The sequence below is a fragment of the Panulirus ornatus genome, chromosome 26 (genome assembly GCF_036320965.1).
Source record: "Panulirus ornatus isolate Po-2019 chromosome 26, ASM3632096v1, whole genome shotgun sequence".
NCBI lineage: Eukaryota > Metazoa > Arthropoda > Malacostraca > Decapoda > Palinuridae > Panulirus > Panulirus ornatus.
Window position 1 is genome coordinate 11,029,761 of NC_092249.1, and position 18,280 is coordinate 11,048,040.

The window sequence follows — 18,280 nt, forward strand, 5'->3', positions numbered from 1 at the left end:
ATATTATGCATACACCATCCTACAATAAATCTGTCATAAGCTTTCTCCAGATCCATAATAGCTGCATACAGCTTCTTACCTTTCACTAGATACTTTTCCACAGTCATTCTCACTACAAAAATCTGATCCAAAAATTCCCTCCCCTGCTCCTCACTTGTTCTGCATTAAGTTACTTCATCTCTCTACCAAATATCACTCATGCATATACTTTCCTGGTATGCTTAACAGATTTATTTCCCTATAATTGCAATAAATATTCTTTGCAACTTTTCCTTTGAATAAGGAAAAAATAATAGCTTTCACCTAATCTTCTGTTTCCATGCTAGATTACATATCAAATGCATCCACTCCACCACACTTCCTCCTTCATACTTCAACACCAGCAATAATTACATCCAATCCAGGTACTTTTCCTACCTTCAAGCACATTATTACCCTGTTTAACTCCCTTTTTGCAATGGACACCTGCACTTCTAACCTTTTCCTTCCATCCTCCATACTCATGCATAAAACAATTGCTACTTAATCCATCAGTTCTTCAAAAGACTCCTTCCATCCTCCTTGTACTTCCTCCTTTTCATTCAGCAACTCCCCTTCCATACTTCTCACACTTACATTTTCATTCTTACATTCACCTCATTTGTTGCTCACCTTCTTCTAGTACAATATCTTTTATTTTTCATGCTTGTTTATTATACTTGATCACCATTTCCTAAGTTAGCAAGGAAGTGCCAGGAAACAGAAGAAGAAAGACCCATCCATTCTCTTACACATATATATACACATAACATAACATAACATACATAACATACAGGGGCATAAGTTTGTTGAGTATTCCTGGAAAATTATATGGGAGGGTACTGACTGAGAGACTGAAGGCATGTACAGAACATCAGATTGGGGAAGAGCAGTGTGATTTCTGAAGTGGTAGAGGATGTGTGGATCAAGTGCCTGCTTTGAAGAATGTATGTGAGAAATACTCAGAAAAACAAATGGATTTGTATGTAGCATTTATGGATCTGGAGAAGGCATGTGATAGGGTTGATAGAGATGCTTTGTGCAAGATTTTAAGAGTATATGGTGTGGGAGGTAAGTTGCTAGAAGCAGTGAAAAGTCTTTGCTAAGGATGTAAGGCATGTGTACGAGTAGAAAGAGAGGAGAGCGATTGGTTCCCAGTGAATGTCAGTCTGTGGCAGGGGTGTCTGATATCCCCATGGTTGTTAAATTTGTTTATGCATGGGGTGGTAAGGGAGGTTAATGCAAGACATTTGGAGAGAGGCATGAGTATGCAGTCTGTTGTGGATGAGAGGGTCTGGGAAGTGAGCCAGTTGTTGTCTGCCAATGAGACAGCTCTAGCGGCTGATTCATGTGAGAAAGTGCAGAGGTTGGGGAATAAGTTTGGAAAAGTGTGAGAAAGGAAAAAGTTAAGAGTAAATGTGAGTAAGAGCAAGGTTATTAGGCTCAGTAAGGTTGAAGGACAAGTCAATTGGAATGTAAGTTTGTATGGAGAAAAATTGGAGGAAGTGTCTTTGGTATCTGGGAGTGGACTTAGCAGCAGACGAATCCATGGAAGCAAAAGTGAGTCACAGGGTGGGGGAGGGGGCAAAGGTTCTGGCAGCGATGAAGAATGTGTGGAAAGAGAGAACGTTATCTTGGAGAGCAAAAATGGGTATGTTTGAAGGAACAGTAGTTCCAACAACGTTATATGGTTTTAAGGCATGGGCTATAGATAGGGTTGTATGGAGGAGAATGGATGTGTTGGAAATGAAGTGTTTGAGGACAACATTTGGTGTGAGGTGGTTTGACTGAGTAAGTAATGTAAGGGTAAGAGAGATGTGTAGAAATAAAAAGAGTATGGTTAAGAGAGCAGAAGAGGGTGTGTTGAAATGGTTAGGACATATGGAGAGAATGAGTGAAGAAAGACTGACAAAGAGGATATATGTCAGGGGTGGAGGGAACAAGGAGAAGCAGGAGACCAAATTGGAGGTGGAAGGATGGAGTGAAAAACATTTTGAACGATTGGAGCCTGAACATGCACGAGGGTGAGAGGCATGCAAGGAATAGAGTGAATTGGAACAATGTGGTATAAAGCGGTCGACATGCTGTCAATGGACGAAACCAGGGCATGTGAAGCGTCTGGGATAAACCATGGAAAGATGTGTGGGGCCTGGATGTGTGTATAGGGAGCTGTGGTTTTGGTGCATTACACATAACAGCTAGAGACTGAGTGTGAACAAATGTGGCCTTTTTTGTTTGTTTTCCTGGTGCTGCCTCGCTGAAGCAGGGGATGGTGATGCTTTTTTCCTGTGAAGTGAGGTAGCGCTGGGAATGTATGAAGGCAAGCAAGTATGAATATGTACATGTGTATGTATGTAATGTCTGCATACATGTATGTATATGTGTGTATGTTAATGTATATATATTTGTGTATGAATGGATGGGCCATTCTTTGTCTGTTTCCTGGCACTACCTTGCTGATGCAAGAGGTGAATGAGAGTTGGGGTGAGAGACTATCAGTAAATTTTAGGGAGAATAAAAAGATGTTCTGGAAGGAGGTAAATAGGGTGCGTAAGACAAGGGAGCAAATGGGAACTTCAGTGAAGGGCGTAAATGGGGAGGTGATAACAAGTAGTGGTGATGTGAGAAGGAGATGGAATGAGTATTTTGAAGGTTTGTTGAATGTGTCTGATGACAGAGTGGCAGATATAGGGTGTTTGGGTCGAGGTGGTGTGCAAAGTGAGAGGGTTAGGGAAAATGATTTGGTAAACAGAGAAGAGGTAGTAAAAGCTTTGCGGAAGATGAAAGCCGGCAAGGCAGCAGGTTTGGATGGTATTGCAGTGGAATTTATTAAAAAAGGGGGTGACTGTATTGTTGACTGGTTGGTAAGGTTATTTAATGTATGTATGACTCATGGTGAGGTGCCTGAGGATTGGCGGAATGCGTGCATAGTGCCATTGTACAAAGGCAAAGGGGATAAGAGTGAGTGCTCAAATTACAGAGGTATAAGTTTGTTGAGTATTCCTGGTAAATTATATGGGAGGGTATTGATTGAGAGGGTGAAGGCATGTACAGAGCATCAGATTGGGGAAGAGCAGTGTGGTTTCAGAAGTGGTAGAGGATGTGTGGATCAGGTGTTTGCTTTGAAGAATGTATGTGAGAAATACTTAGAAAAGCAAATGGATTTGTATGTAGCATTTATGGATCTGGAGAAGGCATATGATAGAGTTGATAGAGATGCTCTGTGGAAGGTATTAAGAATATATGGTGTGGGAGGCAAGTTGTTAGAAGCAGTGAAAAGTTTTTATCGAGGATGTAAGGCATGTGTACGTGTAGGAAGAGAGGAAAGTGATTGGTTCTCAGTGAATGTAGGTTTGCGGCAGGGGTGTGTGATGTCTCCATGGTTGTTTAATTTGTTTATGGATGGGGTTGTTAGGGAGGTAAATGCAAGAGTTTTGGAAAGAGGGGCAAGTATGAAGTCTGTTGGGGATGAGAGAGCTTGGGAAGTGAGTCAGTTGTTGTTCGCTGATGATACAGCGCTGGTGGCTGATTCATGTGAGAAACTGCAGAAGCTGGTGACGGAGTTTGGTAAAGTGTGTGGAAGAAGAAAGTTAAGAGTAAATGTGAATAAGAGCAAGGTTATTAGGTACAGTAGGGTTGAGGGTCAAGTCAATTGGGAGGTGAGTTTGAATGGTGAAAAACTGGAGGAAGTGAAGTGTTTTAGATATCTGGGAGTGGATCTGTCAGCGGATGGAACCATGGAAGCGGAAGTGGATCATAGGGTGGGGGAGGGGGCGAAAATTTTGGGAGCCTTGAAAAATGTGTGGAAGTCGAGAACATTATCCCGGAAAGCAAAAATGGGTATGTTTGAAGGAATAGTAGTTCCAACAATGTTGTATGGTTGCGAGGCGTGGGCTATGGATAGAGTTGTGCGCAGGAGGATGGATGTGCTGGAAATGAGATGTTTGAGGACAATGTGTGGTGTGAGGTGGTTTGATCGAGTAAGTAACGTAAGGGTAAGAGAGATGTGTGGAAATAAAAAGAGCGTGGTTGAGAGAGCAGAAGAGGGTGTTTTGAAATGGTTTGGGCACATGGAGAGAATGAGTGAGGAAAGATTGACCAAGAGGATATATGTGTCGGAGGTGGAGGGAACGAGGAGAAGAGGGAGACCAAATTGGAGGTGGAAAGATGGAGTGAAAAGGATTTTGTGTGATCGGGGCCTGAACATGCAGGAGGGTGAAAGGAGGGCAAGGAATAGAGTGAAGTGGAGCGATGTGGTATACAGGGGTTGACGTGCTGTCAGTGGATTGAATCAAGGCATGTGAAGCGTCCGGGGTAAACCATGGAAAGCTGTGTAGGTATGTATATTTGCGTGTGTGGACGTGTGTATGTACATGTGTATGGGGGGGGGTTGGGCCATTTCTTTCGTCTGTTTCCTTGCGCTACCTCGCTAACGCGGGAGACAGCGACAAAGTATAAAAAAAAAAAAAAAATATATACATATCAATTATTCTATTCATATTTATTATACTTAATCGTTGTTTCCCATGTCAGCGAGGTAGCACCAGGAAACAGACAAAGAATGGCCCATCCACTCATATGCACATATATATGCATAAATGTCCATACATGCACATATACATACACATACAGAGACATATAAATATATAAACATGTACATATTCATACTTGCTTGCCTTCATCCATTCCTGTTACTGCCCCGTCCCAAAGAAAAGATCATCGCTACCCCCAGCTTCAGCGAGTTAGCACCAAGAAAACAGACAAAAAGTCCAAATTCATTCACACTCAGTCTTAAGCAGTCATGTATAATGCGCCGAAACCACAGCTCCCTATCCACATACAGGCACAACAGACCTTTTCATGGATTACCCCAGACGTTTCACATGTCCTGGTTCAGTCCACTGACTGCAGGTCGACCACAGTATACCACATCAATCTGATTCACTTTATTCCTTGCGCACCTCTCGCCCTCTTGTGTGTTCAGACCCTGATTGCACAAAATCTTTTTTACTCCATCCTTCCATCTCCAATTTGGTCTCCTAGTTTTCCTTGTTTCCTCCACCTTTGACACATATACAAATGTACATATTCATACTTGCTTGCCTTCATCCATTCCAGGCGCTACCCCTCCCCACAGGAAACAGCATCGCTAACCCCTGTGTCAGCAAGGTAGTGCCAGGAAAACAGACAATAAAGGCCACATTCAGTCACACTCAGTCTCTAGCTGTCATGTGTAATGCACTAATACAACAGCTCCCTATTCACATCCAGGCCCCACAGATCTTTCCATGGTTCACCTTAGATGTTTCACATGCCCTGGTTCAGTCTACTGATAGTACATTGACAGTGGTATACCACATCATTTTGATTCACTCTATTTACTCTAAAGTAACATTAGAATTTCTTTGGATGTGTCATCTGTAGTTCAAGAAAAGCTGTATATGCTTTCAGCAAGCATGGTAGGTAACTTCCAACAAAGATCCTGAGTAAAAGATTTTCAGACATCATTAGATTACACCTGTTATCATTCATACGAAATGCTGGAATCTCTCACAAAGAAAATAAAGAACGACAACTTTAGTGAAAATGTGTGTCCAGAGCAAGGATTCAACTACGTCTCTCTACATCCTATATGCTATCGTCCACATCAGAGGCAAGAGGGCCACTGCACATCTGCCTACACACTGCCATCTGAGATGCGACATTAACAACCTTCAAAATGCCTTATTTTACAGTGGACATCATAAAAAGATATGCTTGTCTTTGACGTCAACAATATGATGAACAGAACTTTAAAAAGTTACAAGAATCAAATAATCACCCTGATGTGGATAGTGTTACTAGATACCCCACCATATTATGGGGTACAACCATTTGATGTAATATGTCTAGTATGCATGCATCTACATGACTCCTTACAAATATCATGCAACTATTCTAGATATATGAACATCAAGGAAAATATGCAGTACTCCTGAGAGTAGTGAAATAAAATTACACTGACCTTGCATGAGAATCCAGGACATAAAAGACACATGGACGAGCAGGTGACCACTGCAAGTCTACAATAGGAGATGAGTCTGGAGCAGATTGCCAAGAAGTGAGAGGTCGATCTGTTTCTGTACTATGAAGGCGCACAATACCATCCCCACCACCAACCAGCAGGTATCGGCTATCATGTGGACATAGAGCTAAACATAATGCCTCGCAGCCAGGTTCTGAAACGATAAGCTTACCTTAGATATATCTAAATTTTCATATTTCAGTGAGCAAATACCATGGAGCAACTATATCACTCTTACATCTTTAACTGTTAACTTCACCACTTACTACACTCAAAATTTTCTGTCTGCTAATATTCAGTATCCTGCTATTCTTCCATCATATCATAAATGCAGGTTACAAGATAAATTGTTGAGTGGTTTACACAGAATTATCCTAAAACATTATAATTACAAATATCTCCACACTCTTAACTGTTAAACTCTGCTATTGATAATTGTAGCTGCCTCAAAGCGCACAGAAAATTGGTGTCCTTAGGATTTTCTATTTACCTGGAAAATGTTATTCTGTTTTCTATACAAAACACAAACTGCAATATATGGAAGGCACTAACATCTTGGTGGCACTGACTGATTGCTATGCAATGAAAGCTACCTCTAGCAAACACACTTCATAGAAATAGGGCATTTTAGGATGTGTGTATTTCCTCTTGAACTCTGTAATCATGTTCCAGAGCACAAATGTTTTATAAAGAATTATCATAGTCCACCTCTTAGAATGAAAGCACTGTTTGTGAGCATAATGTACAAATTCTGATGGAAAAGCTTTTACATAAAGTGTTTCTTGAGGCACGTTTTCTTCATTGATATGGTGTAAGACACTATGTAAGAGCAGCATGATATTGTAATTCATGCTTATGTATTTCTTAAAATTCATTGCTTCAGAACAAAGCTTGAGGCACTTGCACTTTGAAAAGAAAAATTACTTATGTATGTACATTTACATAAAGTTCACTATCCATGCAATTACCCATTTGTACAGTATGGGGAGAAAGTTTTACTCTCTTTGGGTTACTTGTTGAAAAAGCCACTTAACCTCATGGAATGAAGGAAAAATGACAAGTATACTCATCCACAGTGATGCCAATCCACAATAAGTTAAGATTAGGAGTGAAAATTTTAAATCATTGACAAGATTGGCAGCGAACTGTGAATCTTCAATGAACAACCAATGCAGTTCAAGGGTCAAGTGTCAAAATCCTGTGAGTTTGCAGCAGAACATGCCATCACAAATAAGTCAGTAAAAACACTAAATGTGGCAATTCCTCTAATGTACAATATACTGAGCCTAACATTTGTTCCCTCAGTTTCAATAAAAGCCTCACTTAACTAAGACACATAATTACTAATTGTAGGAGACAATGATATAAATAACACAGGCTTGCATTTCAAAACTCTTTTTCAAAGGTCAAAGGTTTTTCAACTGATTTAAGTTAAGTTTTGTATGCTGAATTAAAAAATGAACCCCATTTTTCTTAATCAGGTCAGGATTTTTAGATATGCTGGATTTGAAAAAGTACCGATATGTTTCAATTGGTATTACTGAACTGGTCTTTATGAGTGATGTTGTAGTCCTAACTTGTCATGAGTGCCTTTAAAATAACCTATTTTTCTTCATATCAGATCTGAATTGATACTACAATGAATCAAAAGTGTAAGAGCCACCCAGAGAGATTCTGCTATATCTGTGGCAAGGTGATTCTTTTAGACCATCGAGCAAGAATTACACATTTTCTGAAGAAGCCATATCACGCTTACTTTGCAGTAAAACTAGGCGACCAAGATAAACCATTTGCCCCTCATATTTGTTGCAAAACATGTGTTCAAAACCTACGGAATTGGAGGAGAAAAACAAAGAAGAGTATGCCATTTGGTGTTCCAATGGTGTGGTGGGAAGGGAAAGATCATACCACTGACTGTTATTTCTGCATGACAGATCTGCAGGGCATCAACTGCAAGAATAAGCATCATGTTCATTGTCCAAATGTTCCATCAGCAATAAAGCCAGTCCCACATGGTTCAGGTGTTCCTGAACCTGATGTTAACATGGAATCGTCATCCGAATCCAAGGCTGGAGATGTGACCGATGAAGATAGGTCTGGTACATTTGAGCCACGAGAAAAGGGCCAACCAGTGCCACTGAGCCAAGCTGAGCTCAATGATCTAACCTGAGACTTGAACCTGTCCAAGGAGTCTGCTCAGCTGTTAGGTTCGTGCCTTCATGAGAAACATCTGCTGGCACCAGAGACTATGTTCTTTTGGTATAGAAACTGTGAGAAAGAGTTTCAAAAATTCTTTTCATTTGATAAAGCATCTTCACTAGTCTACTGCAATATCATCACTGACCTGACTAAATCAATGGGTTTCAAGTATGACTGTACAAAATGGAGACTTTTCATTGATTCATCAAGTAGAAATCTCAAGACTAGGTGCACTTATATCAGTAAAAATGCACTTCTCATCTGGACTATTTTCCAAAGAATTGTGGTGACTTCAATGAAGAGCAGGGGAAACATTTTCACAAGGATATCCAAGTAATGGAGGAACACTAAAGAGGCCAACTACTGCTGGTATCCAAAATTGGATGTGGTGTCTGCTAAGCACAAATGAAAGTCCTTGAAGAGGGTATTCATCCCTGATCAGCCTATTTTCTTATATTGTATCTTTCTTTAGATCTGTATGATCAACCTGCAAGGCCTTCATGTTACATTATTCCACTAGATGAATCCACTCTGCCAATAAAACTAGAAATGAATATTTTTTGAAAGTGATATATATTGAAACTTTGACCTGATTGAGAAAAATGGATATGTTTTTCAAAATCAGCATGACAAACTGATCTAAGAACAGCAAACATATTCTTGACCTTTAAAATCATGCAGACCAGTGTAATCAATGCAGATAAGTAAGTGCCACACATAACACCTGAAATAAGAAATGTTCTTATTTTGTGTACTGCTTTGTTTCTCATGTACAACAAAAAACACAGTACAGTATTGTAATCAAATCCAGAGTCTGCCAAAATGACATTCTTGAATATCTTTTTTTCTGAATCCCTTAACTGACAACATCCATGGCTATCGAGCAATCTACCATATGCCTTTTCCTTCTCTTCCATAGCATTTCTAATCTCTTCTGTCCACTATGCATTGCTGTTTTAATTCCTCTATCTCAAGACGTTGGATCCAACTACTAACTCTACATCCTTTAACAGTATGTATCTAAACATTTTAAACACCTCATTCACACATGATTGTACCCTAAATACCCTTAACACATCCCATAAAGCATTCAACTCAAATCTGTCATGCACTTTTTCTGAGGGTAATAAACAAAAATCAAAGAGTTATTCATCTAATAAAATACTGCCTGAAAATTCATTATATATCATTCATAAATCAAATCTATAAGCAGTTCAAAGAAGATCCGGTGACACTAACCAATTTCTGGCACATATGACTTTGGGTGTATCCGTGAAGCATGGCGTGAGCAGCGAGCAACAGTTCCACTCCCAGTGGCAACAAACAACTGACTAGTGTCACTAGGGTCTAATCTTAAACTGTGACAATTAATGCCTCCAACCAGAGGGGTTTCACTGAAAAAAGAAAACAATAAAATTACTAACCAGTTCTTGAACCCTTAAATGCAAAGAGCTATCATTAGGTGACTTGCATAGAAGGAGCTACGTAAGAATCATATGAGAACCAGGTTTTCAAGGACTATACTAAACAATCTTCCAATATTCTAGAATCAAGATAGTTGCTCTGTCTCTCTTCAACATGACAGATGCTTCTTACAGAGACTATCACTCTCTGAAAATAATTATGACAAATATATCGAGGATGTAAGGCATGTGTACGTGTAGGAAGAGAGGAAAGTGATTGGTTCTCAGTAAATGTAGGTTTGCGGCAGGGGTGTGTGATGTTTCCATGGCTGTTTAATTTGTTTATGGATGGGGTTGTTAGGGAGGTGAATGCAAGAGTTTTGGAAAGAGAGCCAAGTATGCAGTCTGTTGTGGATGAGAGAGCTTAGGAAGTGAGTCAGTTGTTGTTCGCTGATGATACAGCGCTGGTGGCTGATTCATGTGAGAAACTGCAGAAGCTGCTGACGCAGTTCGGTAAAGTGTGTGAAAGGAGAAAGTTGAGAGTAAATGTGAATAAGAGCAAGGTTATTAGGTACAGTAGGGTTGAGGGTCAAGTCAATTGGGAGGTAAGTTTAAATGGAGAAAAACTGGAGGAAGTGAAGTGTTTTAGATATCTGGAAGTGAATTTGGCAGCGGATGGAACCATAGAAGCGGAAGTGAATCAAAGGGTGGGGGAGGGGGCGAAAATTCTGGGAGCCTTGAAGAATGTGTGGAAGTCGAGAACATTATCTTGGAAAGCAAAAATGGGTATGCTTGAAGGAATAGTGGTTCCAACAATGTTGTATGGTTGCGAGGCATGGGCTATGGATAGAGTTTTGCGCAGGAGGGTGGATGTGCTGGAAATGAGATGTTTGAGGACAATATATGGTGTAAGGTGGTTTGATCAAGTAAGTAATAATAGGGTAAGAGAGATGAGGTAACAAAAAGAGTGTGGTTGAGAGAGCAGAAGTGGGTGTTTCGAAATGGTTTGGTCACATGCAGAGATTGAATGAGGATAGACTGACCAAGAGGATATATGTGTCAGACTTGGAGGGAACGAGGAGAAGTGGGAGACCAAATTGGAGTGAAAAAGATTTTGAGTGATTGGGGCCTGAACATGCAGGAGGGTGAAAGGCGTGCAAGGAATAGAGTGAATTGGAACAATGTGGTATACCGGGGTCGACATGCTGTCAATGGATTGAACCAGGGCATGTGAAGCGTCTGGGGTAAACCATGGAAAGTTCTGTGGGGCCTGGATGTGGAAAGGGAGCTGTGGTTTTCAGTGCATTATTACATGACAGCTAGAGAGTGAGTGTGAACGAATGTGGCCTTTGTTGTCTTTCCTAGTGCTACCTTGCACACATGAGGGGGGAGGGGGCTATTATTCCATGTGTGGCTAGGTGACGATGGGAATGAATAAAGGTAGACAGTATGAATTATGTACATGTGTATGTATGTATATGTCTGTGTCTGTGTATATATATGTATACAATGAGATGTATAGATATGAATATTTGCGTGTGTGAACGTGTATGTGTATACATGTGTATGTGGGTGGGTTGGGCCATTCTTTCGGCTGTTTCCTTGCGCTCCCTCACTAACGCGGGAGACAGCGACAAAGCAAAACAAATATAAATAAATATATATCTATGATTGGGAATACCTGGTTTAAAAAGAGAGATATACATAAGTATACATATGTAAGTAAGAGAGATCGCCAGAGAGCATTACTGGATTACATGTTAATTGATAGGCACACGAAAGAGATACTTTTGGATGTTAATGTGCTGAGAGGTGCAGCTGTAGTGATGTCTGATCATTATCTTGGGAGGCGAAGGTGAAGATTTTTAGAGGTTTTCAGAAAAAAAAAAAGAGAATGTTGGGGTCAAGAGAGTGGTGAAAGTAAGTCAGCTTCGGAAGGAGACTTGTGTGAGGAAGTACCAGGAGAGACTGAGTACAGAATGGAAAAAGGTGAGAACAAAGGATGTAAGGGGAGTGGGGGAGGAATGGGATGTACTTAGGGAAGCAGTGATGGCTTGCGAAAAAGATGCCTGTGGCATCAGAAGCGTGGGAGGTGGGCAGATTAGAGAAGGTAGTGAGTGGTGGGATGAAGATGCAAGATTATTAGTGAAAGAGAAGAGAGATGCATTTGGATGATTTTTGCAGGGAAAAATGCAAGTGACTAAGAGATGTATAAAAGTCTTTAAAGAGGCAGGAGGTCAAGAGAAAGGTGCAAGAGGTGAAAAAGAGGGCAAATGAGAGTTGCGGTGAGAGAGTATCACTGAATTTTAGGGAGAATAAAAAGATGTTTTGGAAGAAGGTAAATAAAGTGCGTAAGACAAGGAAACAAATGGGAACGTCGGTGAAGAGGGCTAATGGGGAGGTGATAACAAGTAGTGGTGATGTGAGAAGGAGATGGAGTGAGTATTTTGAAGGTTTGTTCAATGTGTTTGATGATAGAGAGCAGATATAGGGTGTTTTGGTTGAGGTAGTGTGCAAAGTGAGAGGTTTAGGGAAAATGATTTGGTAAACAGAGAAGAGGTAGTAAAAGCTTTGCGGAAGATGAAAGCCTGCAAGGCAGCGGGTTTGGATGGTATTGCAGTGGAATTTATCAAAAAAGGGGTGTCTGTATTGTTGACTGGTTGTTAAGGTTATATAATGTATGTGTGACTTATGGTGGGGTGCCTGAGGATTGGCGGACTGCTTGTATAGTGCCATTGTACAAAGGCAAAGGGGATAAAAGTGAGTGCTCAAATTACAGAGGTATAAGTTTGTAGAATATTCCTGGGAAATTATATGGGAGGGAATTGACTGAGAGGGTGAAGGCATGTAAAGAGCATCACACTGGGGAAGAGCAGTGTGGTTTCAGAAGTGGTAGAGGATGTGTGGATCAGGTGTTTGTTTTGAAGAATGTATGTGAGAAATACTTAGAAAAGCAAATGGATTTGTATGTAGCATTTATGGATCTGGAAGGTACTCAGAATATATGGTGTGGGAGGCAAGTTGTTAGAAGCAGTGAAAAGTTTTTATTGAGGATGTAATTCCTGTGTATGTGTATGAAGAGAGGAAAGTGATTGGTTCTCAGTGAATGTTGGATTGCAGCAGGGTTACGTGATGTCTCCATGGTTGTTTAATTTGTTTATGGATGGGGTTGTTAGGGAGGTGAATGCAAGAGTTTTGGAAAGAGGGGCAAGTATGCAGTCTGATTGGACGAGAGAGCTTGGGAAGTGAGTCAGTTGTTGTTACCTGATAATACAGCGCTGGTGGCTGATTCGGGTGAGAAACTACAGAAGCTGGCGACTGAGTTTGGTAAAGTGTGTGAAAGAAGAAAGCTGAGAGTAAATGTGAATAAAAGCAAGGTTATTAGGTACAGTAGGGTTGAGGGACAAGTCAACTGAGAGGTAAGTTTGAATGGAGAAAACTGGAGGAAGTAAAGTGTTTTAGATATCTGGGAGTGAATTTGGCAATGGATGGAACCATGGAAGCAGAAGTGAATCATAGGGTGGGGGAGGGGGCGAAAGTTCTGGGAGTGTTGAAGAATGTGTGGAAGTCGAGAACCTTATCTTGGAAAGCAAAAATGGGTATGTTCCAAAAATGTTTTATGGTTGCGAGGCATGGGCTATTGATAGAGTTGTGCAGAGAAGGGTGGATGTGCTGGAAATGAGATGTTTGAGGACAATATGTGGTGTGAGGTGGTTTGATTAAGTAATGAAAGGGAAAGAGATATGTGTTGTAATAAAAAAGAGTGTGGTTGAGAGAGCAGAAGGTGTTTTGAAATGGTTTGGTCACAAGGAGAGAATGAGTGAGGAAATATTGACAAAGAGAATATATGTGTCAGAGGTGGAGGGAACGAAGAAAAGTGGGAGACCAAATTGGAGGTGGAAAGATGGAGTGAAAAAGATTTTGAGCAATCAGGCCTGAATATGCAGAAGGGTGAAAGGCGTGCAAGGAATAGAGTGAACTGGAATGATATGGTATACCGGGGTGGACGTGCTATCAATGGATTGAACCAGGGCATGTGAAGCATCTGGGGTAAACCATGGAAAGTATTGTGGGCCCTGGATGTGGAAAGGGAGCTGTGGTTTCGGTGCATCATACATGACAGCTAGAGACTGAGTGTGAACAAACGTGGCTTTTGTTGACTTTTCCTAGCGCTACCTCATGCATATAGGGGGGGAAGGGGCTGTCATTTCTTGTGTGGCGGGGTGGAAACGGGAATTAATAAGGGCAGAAAGTATAAATTATGTACATGTGTATATATGTATATGTATACACTGAGATGTATAGGTATGTATATGTGCATGTGTGGAAGTGTATGTATATACATGTGTATGTGGGTGGGTTGGGTCATTCTTTCATCTGTTTCCATGTGCTACCTTGCTAACGCGGGAGACAGCGAAAAAGTATAATAAAACAAAGCTCAAGGGTAAAGGGAAGATTGGATTGGGAATGTCTTGGGAGTAAAGTCAGGGATAGTGAAATGACAAGAGCAAAAGAAGGAGTAGCACTACTCCTGAAACAGGAGTGGTGGGAGTACGTGATAGAGTGTAAGATAGTAAACTCTAGATTAATATGGGTAAAACTGGAAGTGGATGGAGAGAGATGGGTGATTAATGGTGCATATGCATCTGGGTATGAGAAGAAACATCATGAGAGACAAGTGTTTTGGGAGCAGCTGAGTGAATGTGTTAGTAGTTTTGATGCATGAGACCGGGTTATAGTGATGGGTGATTTGAATGCATAGGTGAGTAATGTGGCAGTTGAGGGAATAATTGGTGTACATGGGGTGTTCAGTGTTGTAAATGGAAATGGTGAAGAGCTTGTAGATTTATGTGCTGAAAAAGGACTGATGATTGGGAATACCTGGTTTAAAAAGAGAGATATACATAAGTATACGTATGTAAGTAGGAGAGATGGGAAGAGAGCATTATTGGATTACATGTTAATTGATAGGTGTATGAAAGAGACTTTTGGATGTTGAGAAATACCAGGAGAAAGTGAGTACAGAATGGAAAAGGGTGATAACAAAGGACGTAAGGGGAGTGGGGGAGGAATGGGATGTATTCAGGGAAGCAGTGATGGCTTGCGCAAAAGATGCTTGTGGCATGAGAAGCGTGGGAGGTGGACAGATTAGAAAGGGTAGTGAGTGGTGGGATGAAGAAGCAAGATTATTAGTGAAAGAGAATATTTTTGCTGGGAAATAATGCAAATGACTGGGAGATGTATAAAAGAAAGAGGCAGGAGGTCAAGAGAAACGTGCAAGAGGCAAAAAAAAAAGGGCAAATGAGAGTTGGGGTGAGAGAGTATCATTAAATTTTAGGGAGAATAAAAAGATGTTTTGGAAGGAGGTAAATAAGGAGCATAAGACAAGGGAGCAAATGGGAACTTCAGTGAAGGGGGCTAATGGGGAGGTGATAACAAATAATGGCAATGTGAGAAGGAGATGGAGTGAGTATTTTGAAGGTTTGTTGAATGTGTTTGATGATAGAGTGGCAGATATAGGGTGTTTTGATCGAGGTGGTGTGCAAAGTGAAAAGGTTAGGGAAAATGATTTGGTAAACAGAGAAGAGGTAATAAAAGCTTGGCGGAAGATGAAAGCTGGCATGGCAGCGGGTTTGGATGGTATTGCAGTGGAATTTACTAAAAAAGGGGGTGGCTGTATTGTTGACTGGTTGGTAAGGTTCCTTAATGTATGTATAACTCATGGTGAGGTGCCCGAGGACTGGCGGAATGCTTGCATAGTGCCATTGTACAAAGGCAAAGGGGTCAAAAGTGAGTGCTCAAATTACAGAGGTATAAGTTTGTTGAGTATTCCTGGGAAATTGTATGGAAGGGTATTGATTGAGAGGGTGAAGGTATGTACAGAGCATAAGATTGCGTTAGAGCAGTGTGGTTTCAGAAGTGGTAGAGGATGTGTGGATCAGGTGTTTGCTTTAAAAAATGTATGTGAGAAATACTTAGATAAGCAAATGGATTTGTATGTAGCATTTATGGATCCAAAAAAGGCATATGAATAAGTTGATAGAGATGCTCTGTAGAAGGCATTAAGAATATATGGTGTGGGAGGCAAGTTGTTAGAAGCAGTGAAAAGTTTTTATCGAGGATGTAAGGCATGTGTACATGTAGGAAGAGAGGAAAGTGATTGGTTTTCAGTGAATGTTGGTTTGCAGAAGGTGTGAGTGATGTCTTCATGGTTGTTAAATTTGTAAATGGATGGGGTTGTTAGGGGGGTGAATGGAAGAGTTTTGGAAAGAAGGGCAAGTATGCATTCAGTTGTGGATGAGAGAGCTTGGGAAGTGAGTCAGTTGTTGTTCGCTGATGATTCAGCGCTGGTGGCTGATTCATATGACAAACTGCAGAAGCTGGTGACTGAGTTTGGTAAAGTGTGTGAAAAAGAAAGCTGAGAGTAAATGTGAATAAGAGCAAGGTTATTAGGTACAGTAGGGTTGAGGGACAAGTCCTTTGGGAGGTAAGTTTGAATGGAGAAAAACTGGAGGAAGTGAAGTGTTTTAGATATCTGGGAGTGGATTTAGCAGCGGATGGAATCATGGAAGCAGAAGTGAATCAAAGACCGGGGTACGGGGGCAAAAGTTCTAGGATCATTAAAGAATGTGTGGAAGTCGAGAACATTATCTTGGAAAGCAAAAAGGGTATAATTGAAGGAATAGTGTTTCCACCAATGTTATATGGTTGAAAGGCGTGGGCTATAGATAGAGTTGTGCAGAGTAGGGTGGATGTACTGGAAATGAGATGTTTGAGGACAATATGTGGTGTCAGGTGGTTAGTTCAAGTAAGTAATAATAGGGTAAGAGAGATGAGTGGTAATAAAAAGAGTGTGGTTGAGAGAGCAGTAGAGGGTGTTTTGAAATGGTTTGGTCACATGGAGAGAATGAGTGAGGAAAGATTGACAAAGAGGATATATGTGTCAGAGGTGGAGGGAACGAGGAGAAGCGGGAGACCAAATTGGAGGTGGAAACATGGAGTGAAAAAAATTTTGAGCGATCAGGGCCTGAACATGCAGGAGGGTGAAAAGCGTGAATTGGAACAATGTGGTGTACTGGGGTTGACATGCTGTCAATGGATTGAACCAGGGCATGTGAAGCGTTTGGGGTAAACCATGGAAAGTTCTGTGGGGCCTGGATGCGGAAAGGGAGCTGTGGTTTCGGTGCATTATATATGAAAGCTAGAGACTGAGTGTGAACAAATGTGGCCCTTGTTGTCTTTTCCTAGCGCTATCTTGCACACATACGGGGGGAAGGGGTGATTATTTCATGTGTGGCGGGGTGGCGATGCGAATGAATAAAGACAGACAGTATGAATTATGTACATGTGAATATATGTACATGTCTGTGTGTGTATATATATGTATACGTTGAGATGTATAGGTATGTATATTTGCGTGTGCGGACGTGTATGTATATACATGTGTATGTGGGTGAGTTGGGTCATTCTTTCATTTGTTTCCTTGCGCTACTTCGCTAACGTGGGAGACAGCGAGAAAGTAAAATAAAATAAATGAAATAAATAGTATATATATATATATTTTTTTTTATTTTTTGCTGTCTCCCGCATTTGCGAGGTAGCGCAAGGAAATAGACGAAAGAAATGGCCCAACCCACCCCCATACACATGTATATACATATGTCCACACACGCAAATATACATACCTACACAGTTTTCCATGGTTTACCCCAGACGCTTCACATGCCCTGATTCAATCCACTGACAGCATGTCAACCCCGGTATACCACATCCCTCCAATTCACTCTATTCCTTGCCCTCCTTTCACCCTCCTGCATGTTCGGGCCCCGATCACACAAAATCTTCTTCACTCCATCTTTCCACCTCCAATTTGGTCTCCCTCTTCTCCTCGTTCCCTCCACCTCCGACACATATCCTCTTGGTCAATCTTTCCTCACTCATTCTCTCCTTGTGCCCAAACCATTTCAAAACACCCTCTTCTGCTCTCTCAACCACGCTCTTTTTATTTCCACACATCTCTCTTACCCTTACGTTACTTACTCGATCAAACCACCTCACACCACACATTGTCCTCAAACATCTCATTTCCAGCACATCCATCCTCCTGCGCACCACTCTATCCATAGCCCACGCCTCGCAACCATACAATATATATATATATATATATATATATATATATATATATATATATATATATATATATATATATATATTTTTTTTTTTGCTTTGTCGCTGTCTCCCGCGTTTGCGAGGTAGCGCAAGGAAACAGACGAAAGAAATGGTCCAACCCACCCCCTTACACATGTATATACATACGTCCACACACGCAAATATACATACCTACACAGCTTTCCATGGTTTACCCCAGATGTTTCACATGCCGTGATTCAATCCACTGGCAGCACGTCAACCCCCGTATAACACATCGATCCAATTCACTCTATTCCTTGCCCTCCTTTCACCCTCCTGCATGTTCAGGCCCCGATCACACAAAAGCTTTTTCACTCCATTTTTCCACCTCCAATTTGGTCTCCCACTTCTCCTCGTTCCCTCAACCTCCGACACATATATCCTCTTGGTCAATCTTTCCTCACTC

At 41.0% G+C, this 18,280-nt stretch overlaps 1 protein-coding gene across 2 annotated transcripts in view; it reads right to left on the minus strand.

Annotated features, from left to right (window-relative positions):
* The window catches only part of LOC139757449 (uncharacterized), a 652,064-nt gene that overhangs the window by 82,332 nt on the left and 551,452 nt on the right, over positions 1-18,280 (minus strand). For both annotated transcript variants that reach the window (XM_071677974.1, XM_071677975.1), the window contains exons 15-16: positions 9,521-9,675; positions 6,023-6,236 (exon numbers count right to left, since the gene is read on the minus strand). In XM_071677974.1, the coding sequence (XP_071534075.1) occupies positions 6,023-6,236; positions 9,521-9,675 (369 nt within the window). The remainder of the gene's footprint in view (positions 1-6,022; positions 6,237-9,520; positions 9,676-18,280) is intronic.